At 33.8% G+C, this 16,906-nt stretch overlaps 3 protein-coding genes across 5 annotated transcripts in view; 1 reads left to right on the plus strand and 2 right to left on the minus strand.

Annotated features, from left to right (window-relative positions):
- The window catches only part of LOC123007353 (DENN domain-containing protein 1A-like), a 25,665-nt gene extending 21,139 nt beyond the window's left edge, over window positions 1-4,526 (plus strand). For 2 of the 3 annotated variants that reach the window (XM_044402620.1, XM_044402612.1), the window contains 2 exons: window positions 3,346-3,699; window positions 3,774-4,526. In XM_044402620.1, coding sequence (XP_044258555.1) covers window positions 3,346-3,699; window positions 3,774-4,088 — 669 coding nt within the window. In that variant the 3' untranslated portion in view covers window positions 4,089-4,526. The remainder of the gene's footprint in view (window positions 1-3,345; window positions 3,700-3,773) is intronic. The other variant, XM_044402629.1, reaches the window with a different exon arrangement.
- Window positions 4,420-13,736, minus strand: LOC123007347 (valine--tRNA ligase). Its single transcript, XM_044402597.1, has 9 exons — window positions 13,495-13,736; window positions 13,269-13,442; window positions 13,026-13,153; window positions 12,813-12,977; window positions 10,014-10,629; window positions 9,604-9,960; window positions 6,649-7,485; window positions 6,272-6,599; window positions 4,420-4,980 (listed from the first exon to the last, which is right to left on the minus strand). The coding sequence occupies exons 1-9, from the start codon at window positions 13,645-13,647 to the stop codon at window positions 4,595-4,597; spliced, it is 3,144 nt and encodes a 1,047-aa protein (XP_044258532.1). The 5' UTR covers window positions 13,648-13,736; the 3' UTR covers window positions 4,420-4,594.
- Window positions 13,737-13,835: 99 nt separating this feature from the next.
- Window positions 13,836-15,517, minus strand: LOC123007372. The gene is made up of 9 exons (XM_044402640.1): window positions 15,384-15,517; window positions 15,076-15,329; window positions 14,863-15,023; window positions 14,707-14,814; window positions 14,575-14,644; window positions 14,382-14,528; window positions 14,303-14,335; window positions 14,151-14,255; window positions 13,836-14,102 (listed from the first exon to the last, which is right to left on the minus strand). Exons 2-9 carry the CDS (start codon window positions 15,311-15,313, stop codon window positions 13,975-13,977), a joined length of 990 nt encoding a protein of 329 aa, XP_044258575.1. The 5' UTR covers window positions 15,314-15,329; window positions 15,384-15,517; the 3' UTR covers window positions 13,836-13,974.
- Between the last annotated feature and the right edge of the window lie 1,389 nt (window positions 15,518-16,906).

Below are 16,906 nucleotides of genomic sequence, written 5' to 3' on the forward strand. Positions count from 1 at the left end.
TTTAGGGGTTTTGTTTAGTTAGATTTGGTCTAAGAAATTGCCCAGTCAAATTAGACAAATCGGTGGAAAAAAATCCTAGAGTTGGAATTTTTTTAAAACGCTTTCTTTACACTTGGGTAGACATATATCAAGTCGAGAAGGGGGAGGGGGTTAAAGGTGTCTTTTTTTGATTTTTTGCTTATATCTCGGAAATTATCACTCCTATAGGTTTTGATCTTCTTATCAAAATTAAAGCTTACAAAATTTCGTACAAAAATGGTCCTTTGCATTTTTGTTGTAGGACTAACCGTAAGCGAGTTAGAGGGCAGACAAAAAACATCATTTAAAAAAATGTGCTTTATCTGCATTTAAAACAGAATTAGTCTTGTAATAAAAAAAAAAAAACTGACAGTAAATTTACTGGGTCCAATACTTCATTAAAGGAAGGGAGAGTCACGAGGGTCTATAAATACAAACTCATCGTTTATGGAATTTATGCAGAATTTTCTGTAGAAGTCTCTTTCTGCATCAAAATTTCCTACAAAAATGGTCCTATTCATTTTTGTCGTAGGACCCTAGGCTTCGAAAGTTTGGAGTCTACATAAAATTGCATTAAAAATCCTTTGAAACACATTTCATTAGTATATGGTAAGTTTTTATATGTGTAGAGCGTTCCCCAACTAAGCTGGTCTGCCTGAAAGGTGACTCGGGTGTAAACATTTAAACGGAGATTTAAACAGCGGCGGACTGGCAAATTTTTATATGGAGTGCTAAGTTGAAATGAGGGCCCAATATACAATACAATAAAAATATGTATAAAAACTACTTTACTTGTCACTTAATGTAGTAAATTTTTTTGAAGGAGTTTGTTTTCTCTATAGAGATTGTGACGTCAGTTGAAATCATGATGGTTTAATAAACGAAAATAAAGTTTTTAGATGAACGTCTTCAGAGGCTGCTTGTAATTTTAATTTTTGTTTTTCTTTTCGTTTCTTTGTACCAAATTTATACTTATATTTAGATTTTTCCATTATTTATGCCCATACTAATAATTAAAAAAAAAATTAAATTAAGTAAAAACGATATTTTATATCGGTTGATTACAAAATTTGTGGCATAATTTTAATTACGAATACCCCTCTACAATTGAGAATAGATAGTACAGTATTTATTGATCCACCTCAAAAAAATTACAACTTTCCAAAAATCGGTATGAAAAAATTATTTTCTGGAAATATTTTTGTTACCGTTTATCCGATTACAAAAAGACATTCTTTGATTTGGTGTAAACGGAAGTCTTGTAGAAGCTATACATTTCCGGTAGCAATGGGTCCTCCCAGTTTTGGGATCATAACTTTTTTTCGGCTTATTAATTTCTGTTTTTGATACAGCCCAACCATTTTTTTTTATACTCGTAAAAAATGTAGTTTCATATGTTTCATATCGCCAAAATGTACCGTTCTCGAGTTATTTGAGTTTAAACTAAATCCTACATCGCGCTGCAAAATCAGAATTTATACATTTTGAGTGTACCTTGGAAACAATCCACTACGAATGACATCGCTGTGAATGCTGTCATATTTAATGTAAATTTCATTAAATCTAAAGGAACATTTGTTTATTTCTTGATGATTATAAAAGCTGTAATTTTTCTATTGCTTGATGAGTTGGATTAATAAATACTGTGCTATCTATGTGCATTTGTAGAGGAGTATTCGTGATTAAAATTATGACACAAATTTTTGAATCACTTGTATAAATCCACGCGGAATTTTTCTTACATGCGTGTAAGACCTAATAAACAAAATTGAGCTAAAATCATTGAAATTATAGAAATTATAGTTTTATTTGTTATGATGGCAATTTTTTAATTCCTTCAAACTAAACACACTAAGCTTCTGCGAAAAACGCGTTAGCTCAATGCAATATCAAATTATAACCTTTTAGTGCATTGTGGAAAGTTTATTTACAAATTTAAAATTATTGATATTATTTCAATGAGCTCTTGACATAGTAAGTCTACCATAATTGGGGGCCCGTAAGACTGGAAGGCCCGGGGTGCTGTGGCACCCCGGCACCCCTGGCCAATCCGCCCCTGGATTTAAATAAAAATTTTGGATGAAAGAGAGAATTAATCTGTAAGAGGGTTAAATGGAGTGTAAATGTTTAAATAAAGATATAAACAAAATTCTTTAGAGGTGTAAAGGGGCACTAAAATCAGATTTTTCGAAAATTAGTTTTTAAGGGAATAAAACGGTGTACACATTTAAAGGGATATAAAAACATTAAATTTAAAAAATATGATCCTTAGAGTGTGTAGAAGTGCACTTTTCAAATTTTAATAAAATAAAATAGAGTTTAAACGCTTAAAAACAAAATTAGAAACATGATATTTCGAATTTTAAGAGTGCAGAAGTGCACTGAGACGACACTTTATGAAAATCAACATTTAATATTTATCCATAAATATAGCCCATGCGAAGAACGAGACTATTATAACTGAATCCTATACATAACATAGGTAATTATCTAGCGTTATAGAGTACCTAAGCCTATGGAATGGTTTTATGAACGGGCCTTTTCCCATTTTATATCAGAAATACACGCGAATAAAGTCACAGGGAAATGCTAGTTCAGCATATAAGGATGACTCAGAAGACTTGATAGACCCTCGTGGCACCTTCTAATAAACTTTTGGATCCAATACAATCAATTTACTGTAAACTTTATTTAAATCATCGAGATTAAATCATCTATTTATTAATATTGTACTGAACAAGACTGTAATTCAGTTTTCAATGTTTAAGTTGAAGACGAAGATGCAGCATGTGAGGACGACTCAGAAGACTTTATAGACTCTCTAATGAAGTGTTGCATTCAATAAATTCCTTTTTCTTTCAGTTTTTTCAAATCACAAGATTAATTCTGTTTTAAATGCGGATAAAGCACATTTTTTTAAATGATGTTTTTTATCAGCCCTATAACTCGCTTACAGTTAGTCCTACAACAAAAATGCAAAAGGACCATTTTTGTAGGAAATTTTATAGGCTTTAATTTTGATAAGAAGATAAAATTAATAAAAATAATTTCCGAGATATAAGCAAAAAAACAAAAAAAACACCTTTAACACCCCCCCCCCCTCCTCGAGCTCGTCCCCCACCTTCGGGGACTTTTGATATATGTCTACCCAAGAATAAAGAAAGCGTTTAAAAAAAATTCCAACTCCACCGATCGCCCTATTTTTGTCTAATTTGACTGGGCTATAAAATTTGAACAGTTTGGTACACAACCACCCCCCTTTGCACCATGTTATTAACACAATTTGCGAGTGTCATCCACTGTAGCTTTCTGTGTGTCGGCTTGCAGTTAAAACCGGTCCGTAGCTTGGAAAACTTCAAACAGCACACATCCCCGTCATCGAACAGCCCCGACCGTTGGGTGTTCCCGTCGCGTACCAGCGCCCCCATGGCCTCCCCCCCTAAACGTTTCTTCCTCCCCAATCAACCCTCTTCCGAAACCCAAAACCTCCTCCAATCCCCCGACGATGTGTTTTCCTCCCCGCCAATCCCACCTCGCGAGGCCAAAGATCTATTCGGGACGACACCGTTCGTGGTCGCTGAGGGACACAGCGAGAACGGCGATCCCCTTTTCCTTGTCGCTAATCAACACTCTATTGATATCGTTAAGCTATCACCGCCTACTTGTTCGCCTCGGCGGAAGGTAATTGTTTTTTGTGTGTTGCTTGGGTGTGGGGTTTTGGGTGCGAATTTTGGGTAATTTTGGTATTATCGTAGCCTGAAGATATGGAGGATTTAATTCGGCTGGATTCTACGTCCGATACGGATGATTTTGATCCACTCAAGTCGAATTCGTACAACAGTGGCGCCCCCGCACCGTTGAGTCTTTCGAATCCGCTCTACACGTATGAGAATCATTCGACGAAACAAAATGGTTCAGTGCAAAATAGAAACGATCAAGATTTACTCCAAGAGTACGGTTTAGATTTTAGTTTTTCGAGTGTGCAAAATCAACAAATATTCGATCCGTTTGCTAGTACTAGTGCGAGTAACAAAGTCAATTCTCAAAGTCAGTGGACTAGATTCGATTGAAAAGTGATATTAAAAAATTTTATACGGTTTTTATGAAAGTGCAACGTTTGTGTTTTTATTTACAAATTTTATTTATACACGAGTTATGTATGCATATTTGGGCGGATATATCAAGTTACGTAATTTATATTATTTTTTATTATGATGTACAATTTTTCCTAGGTAAGAAGCAACGTAAACATACCTAAAATGAAGACTCGGAAAATTATAGAATTAGCTGTGATACTCCTTATTTGTTTATCATTCAAAATCGGTTTATTTTTTGTTAGATTGCACGTTATAAATAAAAAATATCAATTTACAACTATTTTGTCGTATATAGACCAACAACTTAAAATTGGAAAAGTTTATTATGTCTGAACTTAAAATAGGCTAAGCTATAATACTGTGATTGTAACAATTGTATATTCACCTGATTAAATTGTAAATGCCTCGTAACCTTATTTACAATCACCACCTACACTACAAATAAATAAACTGAAATAAATTACTAAAGCAAAATCACTTTATTCCATCAATTTTAAAGCTTCGATTGCAGTTTGCAATCTCTCGAATTCCACAATGGTCTGTGCCAACTTTTCGCTATTGGTTTGTTGGACTTCGGGTGGTACTTTGGTCGCATAATCAGCCGCACTCATCGCTTGGTTCAATTTGTTTTTGGTGCCTTGCAAAAAGTCCAGTTTTTTCTCGATTTTGGCGATTTCTTTCGCCGGTTCGATCAATCCTTTGAGCAGTAAGTTGACTTGGCATTTGTCCGAGACGGTGATGATGGCGCATCCTGGGGGCGCTTGCTCGTTAACACCGATTTTCGAACAGTAAGACAGCGTTTGTAGGGCTGGGATGAACTTGGTGAGGGTTGTCTCGGTCGCCGAGTCGCTGCACTGCAGATAAGCTGCAAAGAAAACCATTTTTATACAAATGAAAGAAGAAAGAGGAATTGACACGAACAAAAAGGAAAAAAAAATACAAACAAGAGGAAAAGAAACCTGGTGACGACTGTATTTCTTACCTGGATGAAGGAGAGGAAACCTGAAGAAATTGCTTTGAAGAAAGATGAAAGTGGAAAAAGTTGTGAACATGGTCTAAAAAGAAGAAAATGAAAAGATTTGACTAAAAAAGAGAAAACTCAATTTAAAAAAGAAGCTTAAAGTGTGAGCAGATATTTAAAGAAACAGAAGCTAAGTTAAACAGAAAAGTGTCGACGCCGTCAGGTATTTGAAGAAAATGCTGGAGAAGTCAAACAGAAAAAAGAAATTAAAAAAGTCCGTACTCAATGATGATGAAGAGAAAAAAGAAGAAGAAAGCTAAAGAAATTGCTTTGAGAAATAAAGATAAAAGTGAAGAAAGTTGTGAACATGGTCAAAAAAAAAAAGAAAAAAAAAGATTCGACTAAAAAAGAGTAATTAAAAAAGAAGCCTAAAGTGTGAGCAGATGCTTAAAGAAACAGAGCTAAAAGAAAAAAATGCTGAAGAAGTCAAACAGGAAAAAAAAAAGAAATCAAAAAAGTATATACAGAAAAAGAAGAGGAAACCTAAAGAAATTGCTTTGAGAAACAAAGATAAAAGTAAAGAAAGTTACAAAAATGAAGATAAAGCAAACAAAAGACGAAGAAACGTTAAAATAGAGAAAAATCTAAATGTTAAGAAAAAAATCTAGCAGGTTAAGAAGAAGATACTAAAAAAAGTCCGTACTCACTGATGATGAAGAGAAAAAAGAAATTACTTTGAGAAATAATGATAAAAATGGAGAAAGTTGGGAACATGGTCAAAAAAAAAGATTTGACTAAAAAAGAGAAAACCAAAATTAAAAAAGTGTGAGCAGAAGAAACAGAAGCCAAAAGAAAAAAATTCTTGAAGAAGTCAAACAGAAAAAAAAATTAAAGAAGTATATACAGCAAAAGAAGAAACCTTAAGAAACTGCTATGAGAAATAAAAAGAAAAGTTGAAGAAACGTTAAAATAGAATCTAGAATTGAAAAAAAAGCGTCAACTCCGTCAACAGATATTTGAAGAAAAAGATGCTAAACTAAAAGAAAAAGAAAAAATGTTGGAGAAGATGTTTGAAATAGAATAAATAAATGAACTACAATAAGAACTTGCTTCTTAAGTTAACATCCAGAAACCAAATTTTTAATTAATTTTAATTTTTATGTAATAAAATTTTGAATTTTGAGCCTAACCCTACCTTCGGTTTTGGTTTTGTTTGGCAAATTGTAGTCACTCCGCGCCGACCTGATTGCCTTGGCCACCTTTTGCACAAAATCAACTTCATGTTCCAGCGTTTCGTTCCTCCAGGGACAATCTTCAGGTTCGGGATACGGACAAACACAAATACTTGGAATGTTGTCGCGAATTTCTTTGGGTCGAGGCAACCTCTGGTACAACTCTTCGGTGATAAAAGGCATGAAGGGCGAAAGGAGGCGTAAACCGACCTCCAAAGCCCTGTAAAGTGTCACTTGGGCGGTTTTTTTCGTTGCTTCATCACCACTTGCAAATATCGGTTTCAAATATTCCTGCAATTTTTTATTATTTTTTGGGTTATATAAAAAATCAATAACGAACCAAGTAGACGTCGCAAAGCTCATAAAGCCAGACATTGTAGATGGCGGTAGTGGCAGTAGGAAACTCGTAGTGCAAAAACCCGTGATTGGCATCCCTGACGGCGGCCGCTAAGCGACTCAACATCCACAAATCCATCACTTTTTCATTACCTACAAGCTCCCCACTTGTCGGAGCTTGAAAATCATCACTGAAATATGTCAGTGCGAATTTCGTCGCATTCCATATTTTATTACAGAAAAATCTATATCCCTGCACTCGTAAAATATCCAAATTGATGTCTCGTCCGGAACACATAGCGCACAAGGCGAATCTGAGTGCGTCAGTCCCACATTCAGGGATACCTTCAGGATAATCCCGTTTTTGCCCGGCTTTGGCCTTCTCAATCTCACTCGGGTCCAAATTACTCCCATACAACTGCTGGTGCAACTCTTCCAGAGTTATTCCCTTGATGACGTCCATCGGGTCGATGACATTCCCCAGGGATTTACTCATTTTGCGACCGTGTGCGTCCCGGACAATCGGATGTAAGTAAACTTCCTTGAACGGGAGTTTCCCGAGGAGTTTCTGTCCGAAAAACACCATTCTTGCCACCCAGAAGAAGAGAATGTCGTGGCCGGTCTCGAGGAGCGATGTTGGGTAGAAGATGCGCAAATCTTCCGTTTCGTCAGGCCATCCGAAGATGGAGAATGGGAAGAGACCGGAGGAAAACCACGTGTCGAGGACGTCCTCGTCTTGGGTGAGGATGACGTCGTCGGGTGTGGTGTTGAACAGTTTGGCGGCTTTATCACGGGCTTCGGCTTCCGTGCGACCGGAGATCCAACGAGAATGGTCATCGGCCTGAACATAGTAATTATTGCAAATATACAGGGCGTCCTAGCGTTTATTTTTGACATTTAATTGATAAAATGTTAGGAAATGAGTACAATTATTGTGAAATCTGTCACTGCGCCACCACGTCCCCGGTCAGTGTCTCTGCTATAAACGAATATAATCATTCAAACACAAAATTTATTTTTTTATTTAAGTGCATTTGGAACAATTTTGAAACTTTTCTTTTTTTTTATAACTTCTTTATGTTTAAACAAACTTACTAAATTTTACCAAAACAAAATAGAAAATTACCAAATTAAAAAAATGTTTTATTTTCCTTTCTTTTCTAAATTTAGAGTGTTTCCACCAACAAATTCACAAAATTTGAAAGATTTTGCCAAAACAAGTCAAGAAATTGCAAAATTAGGTTTAAAATACCTATTTTCTATTATAGGTTAGGTAAATTTTTACAAAACAAGACAAAAACTTGACCATGAATTTAGAAGTGTTTTTAATGACAGAATTTGAAAAAATATGTAAAATTAGGCTTGAAAATGCGTTGTTTTCGCATATTCAATGCGTTTTTCATCGAGAAACATACTATTTTACAAAAACAGAATAGAAAATTGCAAAATTAGATCGAATTTTTTTATTTTTCTATGAATTTAAGAGTTTTTCTCACTGTCAAACTTACTAAATTCTAACTATTTTATCAAAACAAAATAGAAAATTGCGAAATTGGAACGAAAATGCGTTATTTTACTTTCTTTGAGAAATAAGGTAAAAAGTAGGTCAAAAATGCGTTGTTTTTGCTGATTTTGATAAAATAGTTTTCCACCACGAAATTTTAAAGATTTCGACAAAACAAGACAAAAAAATGCAAAATTAAGTGTGGAATGCGTTATTTTCTATTTTGTAAAGATTTTTCACCGAGAAACTATCAAAATTCGGTAAATCTTGGCAAAACAAGGCAAACAATAGACCAAAAATATGTTTTTTTGTCATTTCGATGAATTCGAGCGTATTTATTAAGAAAGTAAATACGAAACCAAGGCAAAAAAATTACAAAATTAGCTTTAAAATGCGTTAATTTCTATTTTGCAATGGTTTTTCATCAAAATTCGGTAAATTTTTACAAAATAAGGCAAAAATTAGACCAAAAGTGTGTTTTTTTTAAATGAATTTCGAGGATGAATTTTACTGAAAAAACTATTAAATTCGAAAGATTTTTCCAAAACAAGGTAAAAAAAATAATAAAATTAGAGCAAAACTGCGTATTTTCCATCAATTTAAAAGTGTTTTTTAATAACAAAATTTGAAAAACGTTGTATAAAACAATAAAACTGGACGGGAAATACGTTGTTTTCGTATATTCAACGCGTTTTTCACCGAGAAACATACAAAGTTCGAAGTATCTTACCAAAACAGAATATAGAATTGTAAAATTAAATCTAAAATGTTATTTTTCTATAAATTTTAGAGTTTTTCTAACTGAAGAACTTACTAAATCCAAACTATTTTATCAAAACAAAATAGAAAATTGCAAATTTATTTTCCTCTCTGCTAAAATAAGGCAAAAAATAGGAGAAGATTGCGTTATTTTTGATGACTGTGATAAATTAATAGTTTTCCACAAGGCAAAAAATTGCAAAATTAGGTGTAGAATTCGTTGTTTTGTATTTTACAAGAATTTTTAACCGAGAAACCATCGAAATTCGTTAAATCTTGCCAAACAAGGCAAAAATTATATCAAAAATATGTTTTTTTTTTTTGTCTATTTCGATGAATTTCTAGCGCATTTAAGTTAAAAATTGTAAAATTATTCTTGGACATGCGTTATTTACACCTGTTTTTTTTTTAATCTAGAGATCTTTTTTATGAAAAAAGTCAAAAATAAGAAACTTGTAGAAACACAGTCGGAAATGCTAACTTAATTTGAGGTGCGTCATTTTCGCCTGTTTTGATAGATTTTTACTAGTAAACTCTCAAAATTCGAGAAATTTTATCAAAACAAGATAGAAAATTGCAAAATTAAATTCAGTTTTTCGTAGAAGAAATCTTACTAAATCCCTTTTTCTGAAAATAATGTAAATATCGCTGGTAAGCACTTTTAATGTATTATTTTGGAATGCTTTGAATACTTACATCAGAGCCCGGTTTGCCCCCTTGACTCTTCAACGTTGCATAATAGGCCGGGATTCGATGCCCCCACCACAACTGTCTCGAAATACACCAATCCCTAATCCCATTCATCCAATAATGCCACGTTTTGATATGCATCTCGGGAATAATCTTCAATTCACCCGAATTGACAGCTTCCACTGCTTTCGCTGCCATTTCATCACACTTAACGTACCATTGGGGCTTCAACATGGGCTCGATAATATCCTTGCTGCGACTACACACCGGCACCACCATCGGATTATTCTTCGTCTCAACATACAAACCCAACTGTTTCAACTCCTCGATCACGGCTTTCCTAGCTTGGAAACGCTTCATTCCCTATTAAGAAACCATAATTACAAATTCTCGGTTTGAGAAAGGGTCAAAATTACCGTAAATTTCCCGTAATCGCCACAAATGTACCCTTTATCGTCAAAAATCGTGATAAAGGGCAAATTATGCCTCTTCCCCACTTCATAATCATTAGGGTCATGCGCAGGCGTGATTTTCACCGCTCCTGTCCCGAAATCCCTTTCAACGAACTCGTCGAGCACGATCGGCAATTTCCGGTCGCAGAACGGGTGAATCACTTGTTTGCCGTGCAAATGTTTGTATCGGGCGTCTTCGGGATGCACCGCCACGGCTGTATCGCCTAACATCGTCTCGATTCGGGTCGTAGCCACTACGATTATCTCATCCGAACCGTCGATTTTATAAGCAAAAGATACTAAAACCCCAAACTCGATTTTCTCATCGTAGCCGGGGACTGACAAGAATGTACGTCCCGGAATTTCAATTTTGTCGACTTCGATGTCGGAAATAGCCGATTTGAGAGTGCAAGACCAGTTTACTAATCTATTGGCGCGATAGATGTAGCCTTCTTCGTGCAAACGCACGAATGCTTCGGTTACTGCACGAGACAGGCGGGGGTTCATCGTGAACTGGGCGCGGTCCCAGTCGAATGAAGAGCCCAGTTTTTTCAACTGGTGGTAAATACGGTCCCCTTTTCTGTTAAAAACAAATTTTATTCAACTTTAGCCACCGAAACATTATTTCAAATGCACGAAGTAAGACGAAGTTTTAGTTTAGTTTTGGTAAGTACAGCAGAAGAATTTTAGAGTTAAATTGTGTTTATGAAAGTGAAATTTTTGGTAATAAAAAATATTCAAGAAAATGGTGCTTTCACTTTCATTTTCTAAAAATTTAGACAACCTGTCATATTTTTATAGAATTTTTTTGAAAATTAAAGAGCCAAAAATTAGAAATAATTTTTATTCAAAAACACTTTTTTCTTTCTTTCATTTACAATGATACAAAAAAATCGCAAAATTTGGTCTAAATTGGTTAATTTTTTGTTTCTTTAGATTTAAGGCATTTTTTACTGAAAAACTTATGAAAATTGAAGAATTTTTGCCAAAACATGACAGAAATTGGATCTAAAAGTCAATTCTTGCATCAGTTTTTCTAAATCTAAAGCGTTTTTACCAATTTTTCTCGATCAAAAATGCTTTATTTTTGCCTAATAACCTCGAGAGATTAATATTTTGACCAAATTTATCAGTTAGGACGCTTTTTAGAAACAAATGTTTTAAATTAAAAAGCAACAACGGAAATTATGCAATGTAATTGTGCGATTCTGCATTATTTTGTCAGATTTTTTTTATTTTAATTTTTTCATAAATTTTGTGAAAATTGCTCTAAATCTAAAGAAATAAATTCGTCTTCTGATAAAGCAGTTTTGAAATATTTTTACAAATTTCTGTATTATTTAGCCCAGATTTGGAAAATTTAGTGTTTCTTGCTAAAAAAAACCTCCCATGTTGCAATAAGGCAAAAATAACTAGTTTTGAAACAAATTTAAGGATTTTCAATCTTGTTTTGAAGAAATTTTATATTTTATTTTTGTAAAAGAACGCCCTAAATCTAGATAAACAGGGGAAAATCATGCATTTTTGCGATGTTATGAGCTATTTTAAAAAAATCTATCAAAATCTTTGAAAAGAAAATTTCGTGTTTCTGAAACATAGAGCGTTTCCCATCAAAACACTCATTAAAATCAAATGATTTGAGCAAAATAATGCAGATTTTGCCCTTATTTTACCTTATTTTTTACCTTAAGAATATTATCAAAATTAAGAATTTCACCAAAACAAGAGAGAAAATCGCAAAATTAGGTCTAAAACACGACATTTAGCTAGTTTTTTGAGATTTCAAGCGTTTGTGGGCTATTTTTTATAAATTTTTCTTGATCAAAAATAACCGATACTACCTACTTACTATACAAATATTCGTGTGTTTCTCTAAACTTTTTTTCCACTCATTAAAATCAAAAGATTTGAGCAAAATAATACAAATAATCGTAAACTTTAGTACTACCTGCTTTGTTTTCATTTATTTCTTTATATAATATTTTGAGCATTTTTTTACTGAGAAACTGACTAAAATCAGAAGATTTGGCCAGCATATTGCAAAAGAAACTAAAATTTGGTCACAATTCTATTATTTTTACGTGTTTCTCTAGACTTAAAAACTTTTTTTAAAGAAAAAAATTTTAATATCAAGTAAAAAAAATCGCAAAATTAGGTCTTAATTGCCCCATTTTCGACAGATTTTCTACGTTTAAATCGTTTTTGTTAAAACAACTTACAAAATCACAAACAATGCATTTATTTTCGCCTGTTTCTCTAGATTTTAGACGTTTTTTACGAAAAAAAATATTAAAATATCTCCAAAACAAGATTAAAATTTTCAAAACCAATTATTTTTGCCTGTTTTTCGATCCATTTGGAGAGTTTTTTAAGAAAAAATAGACTAAATTCCACGGATTTGGAAATTTGGAAAAATAATACGGAAATTCCTAAAATTTCCCCAAAAGAAGGCTGAAAGTTGCAAAATTGGGTTTAAAGTGCATGTTTTTTGCTTGTTTGAAAACGTTTTCTAAGAAATGCATAGAAATGGCGTTTTTAAACCACCACTTGTGTGAAATTAATTTAAAAACGATTTGTGAAAATAGCTCATAACATCGCATAAATGCATCATTTTCGACTGTTTGTCTACATCTTAGGCGTTTTTTAAGAAAGAAATTTATAAAAATTTCTCTAAAACAAGATTGACAATCACCCAAGTGGCTTCAAAAGCCGTTGACTCGTTAAATTAAATAATTAAAAAAAATAATGGCAAAAATTGCTTACTCTTCTTTCCATTCCCACACTTTGCTAATGAACCCTTCACGTCCGATATCGTGTCGCGTTTTTTTCTCATCTCTCCATAATTTTTTTTCTACGACGACTTGAGTGGCAATTCCGGCGTGGTCACAACCGGGGTTCCACAGAGTCGTCTCACCTCTCATTCTATGCCTGATAAAAGAAATCATTTTCGAATTGGTTTTATTGGTGAGATTTTACCATCGAACAATGGAGTCTTGAATCGCATTGGTCAATGCGTGGCCTAAATGGAGCGAACCGGTGACGTTTGGAGGTGGAATTACGATCACGAATTTGCCTTTGGGGTTGGGCTCACCCACTGACTTTCTCTGCAATTAAACATACAATTTTTTTTCTAAATTTGTTGTCAAATAATTGACGAGCAGTTTTGCCAACTTAAATACTCATTCTTGATCACTCTGTGGATTATAATTAAGCTCTCACCCCATATTCTGGTTTGAAAAACCCCTTTTTTTCCCACCAGGGATACCACGCCGCCTCTACGAACTGCGGACTGTAGGCATCAGGCAAAGCATTAGCAATATCCTTCTTGTCACCCTCCGGTGTCGGTATACTATAAACCGCAGCCTCCTTAACTTCCTTCTTCTTTTCTTTTTTCTACCAAAAAGCATTCGCATTATTACACATATGTTGCATCACTCACCCTTACCTCGGTCTCCTTCTTCGGCGCAGCGTTTTGTTGCTTTTCCAATTTTTGCTTCAACTTGTCCAATTTTGCTTGTTTCTTTGCTTCTTTTTCCAATTGTTTGGCAGTCTTCGGGGGGGCCAAGTCCCCATTTTGGAGCACTGCTTCGTCACACATCTTAGCACGTTGTGAAATTTTGACAGGAGACGTGACGTCAAAAGTCAGCCTGCGATAACCTTAAAATTGCTGAAACGATTTTTTTTTAAACTAGCAATCGATAAGTACGAGGGGCACCACGTTAATTAAACAAGAGAGTTTTATTGAATCGGGTTATATTAAAATTCAAATCAAAATTCTAACTTATGGGATTTATAACTACTGCAACTTCTAACTAATGCCATTTTGACAATATAAAACCGGCTTTATTCAAAAGAAAATAAATTTATTTTTCTCATATTAATAAAATTTAAAATTATTTATATATTTTTTCTTATAATTGTATACTTAAAGCTTGTAATGTTGCTTCAAATATTCCAGCCACACAACAGGAGAATATAACTTTCTCGTAATTCTGCTAGAACTCGTGTTGGAAGAAACAGAGCCTAAACTTTCATTGGAAGTAGAATTCACTCCTGTAAAATCATAAAATAATCGCAAAACCTATGTTATAACAGACTTACTTTCAAAAGCACTCGAACATTTTGCTTGTCCTTTGGGAGTTTTTACTTTGTCTGCATTTTTGTTTGACTGACGTAATCGTGGCTTAGATTTAGTAGACACTGCAACTATACAAAAAAACAATTTATCCAAATTATTTCATCAGTGTGCTTACAAGTGTTGTTTCCTTGAGATTGATTCATTTTTGCTAAAAAAACACAAATAACTTTTGTTTTCAAGGACATAAATTGTACCTTTTTTCGTTGGTACTCCATCCAAACTCTGTGTCTTCCTTTTACGTGGACGTTGGGGTTTTTCAGGTTCCAATTGGGAATCCTCGAGGGTGTCTTTAATTTTTTTCTGGATGTAGACCATTCTGTCTAAATGTACCGGTTCTTTCCCTAAAAACAACAATTTAAAATGTAATCAAGCACGTCAATAAATCACCTTCAGTGTTTTTGAGTCGTTGTGACCTGCGAACTTCCCTTGGTGCCCCCAATGTTTGCCTTCGAAGTACCTAGAATGAAAATGTAAGAGAAAGTGTGATTTACGCAATTTTTGTTTACTTTAAGTGCTTACTTTTTCACTTTTTGTATGTTTGGACATGACGACCCCACTTGAACTCGCTGTGTCCCGGCAAGGGGTTCTCGCCACCGTCTCCACATCTAACGAATCATGTGGGGCTTCCTAAAATCACAAAAATCAACATCTGAGTTACTTATAATTGAAATTTACATGTGTTGATTCTCCCATTTCCCTTTGCGATTCATGGTTTTCAGAGTCAAAAAACTGGGATGCGTCAAAATTACAGTTTTTAACCCCAAATAATTGCTGAGTTTTAATTAAACACGTGAGTAAGTTATCTAATCTCCTCCGGAAATTTTTCTTAACATTATCTGAAAGTTTCGCGTAACAAACTAACAAAAAAAGAACTCGACTCGTTTTTACCATCTGCCGTTAAATCAGTTAAACTCCGTGTAAGCTCCATAATAGTCCCAAACATAAACTTAAAAGTTTGTGCTGGTGTTAAATTCACAGCCTCGATTATCTTTGCAGTAATTTGTTCTTCTGTTTGAACAGAACCTTGTTCAGAGGATACATTAACATCGTCATCTTCTGAATCTGATTCCTCATGTCTTGTAACAATGCAATTGTCGTAATTTGGTTTTGAAATTCCAGGAACCATCTTCTGGTTTTTTAACCTGAAAAAATCGACGGAAAATGTCTCATTGGTACTTACGCAAATTCGCTCTTACTTAGTAACTTTGTTCCCACTTGAAATTAAAAAAGAATAATCAAGATTTTGGTTTTAGAAAGCTCAAAACTAAAAAGAGCTAAAATAAGCTTAACTGGCGCCAAAAAAACGTAAACAACGAAACCACGCCATCCACAGAACGTCATCTGTTCTTTTAGCCGAAATTAACACCGACCGCATGTGCTGCGAACCGAAAATTGAATTTTTATTAATATTTAACAATAAAAAAAGTGCAAAATGTATTGATATTGTCATATTATGAAATTTTTGTGGTTGACATACTGAATTTTGAAAGAAATCTAGTAAATTGAAATGTGTTAATTGTACAGTTGGAGACAAAATACTTTGGTCGTCATTTTTCTGACACTTTAATGTAATTCAAGCTTTAACGTTAAAATGAATGACAATTTCAAATTAATGACAGCTGTTGTATTTTCCTATGAAAAATATGTATGTACAACTTGTCAACTATGATTGACAGTAGCTAAAATAAGGTCAACAGTCCTAAATCATGCTTTACAATTTAGTGTCACTCAAATAACATTGATGACCAAAGTGTTTTGTCTCCAACTGTATAAAACGTTAGTAAATTTGGAATTTGGAATTGGTACAAATAGAAAGAAAATATTTATTTGAGGAAATAAAATTTAAAAAAAAATAATTTTAAGTAATCTGCTCAAGCTGATTTTACACACTTTCTCCAGACTAGGGTTCTTTAGAAATACTTAATTAACATTTTTTTGTTTTAACGTTGGCAATCAAATGCCAACCTGACAAAATAACGTCAATTTAAAATGTTGGTTTTTTATTTCATGATTTTAATATTACACAATATTAATTTCCATTTTTGTTGGATGGTTTTAATGTCAAATGTGGACATAAATGACTTTTAAAAATTACAATTTATTATAAATCCTTATGTTGTTCATTGTTTATTTATTGTCAAATGAAAATAATTTTCATTGGTTTAGTGCAATTTCTCTCTTATGTATTATTTTCGCCCCTTTATTTTTATCTACAAAACTATATATCATTGCAGATATATTTTTTATTTATTTAGAGTGAAAAGGACAAGAAATTCGCCGGGATTTCTGATGCAATTTCTCGACATCACAAATCCAATCAACATTTCGGAAAATAATGCGTCAGTGGGCGTAACGCCGACTGGTGAATAAAGCAGGTATCGATTATGCCTCTGACACGAAAAGTGCACATAAATCATCGGTTTTTCATCCAAATTATTGGTTTTGGGGTCAAATTTGAATCAAAAATTTTTAATAATGAAAAAACTATTCGATCCCCGCCAAAAATCATGCCTAGTATTGATATCACGTGACTGGACTAGTTCGACAGGCATGATGGCGCCAAATATCGATGGAAACCTTCCGGAACAATCCGGGATCAATTAAATCCCGCCCGGAATCGATGAATTTATTCAATAATCACTTTTTTCGCTTTTTTCCCCTAAATATGCGTTTTAATCGGCTCAACTCGCCGCATCGCATTTGCCTTGGAATGTGTAAT

This window comes from Tribolium madens, unplaced genomic scaffold, assembly GCF_015345945.1.
Source record: "Tribolium madens isolate multiple individuals breed KSU strain unplaced genomic scaffold, Tmad_KSU_1.1 Scaffold_11;HRSCAF=98;Tcas5.2_LG3b, whole genome shotgun sequence".
NCBI classification, from domain to species: domain Eukaryota; kingdom Metazoa; phylum Arthropoda; class Insecta; order Coleoptera; family Tenebrionidae; genus Tribolium; species Tribolium madens.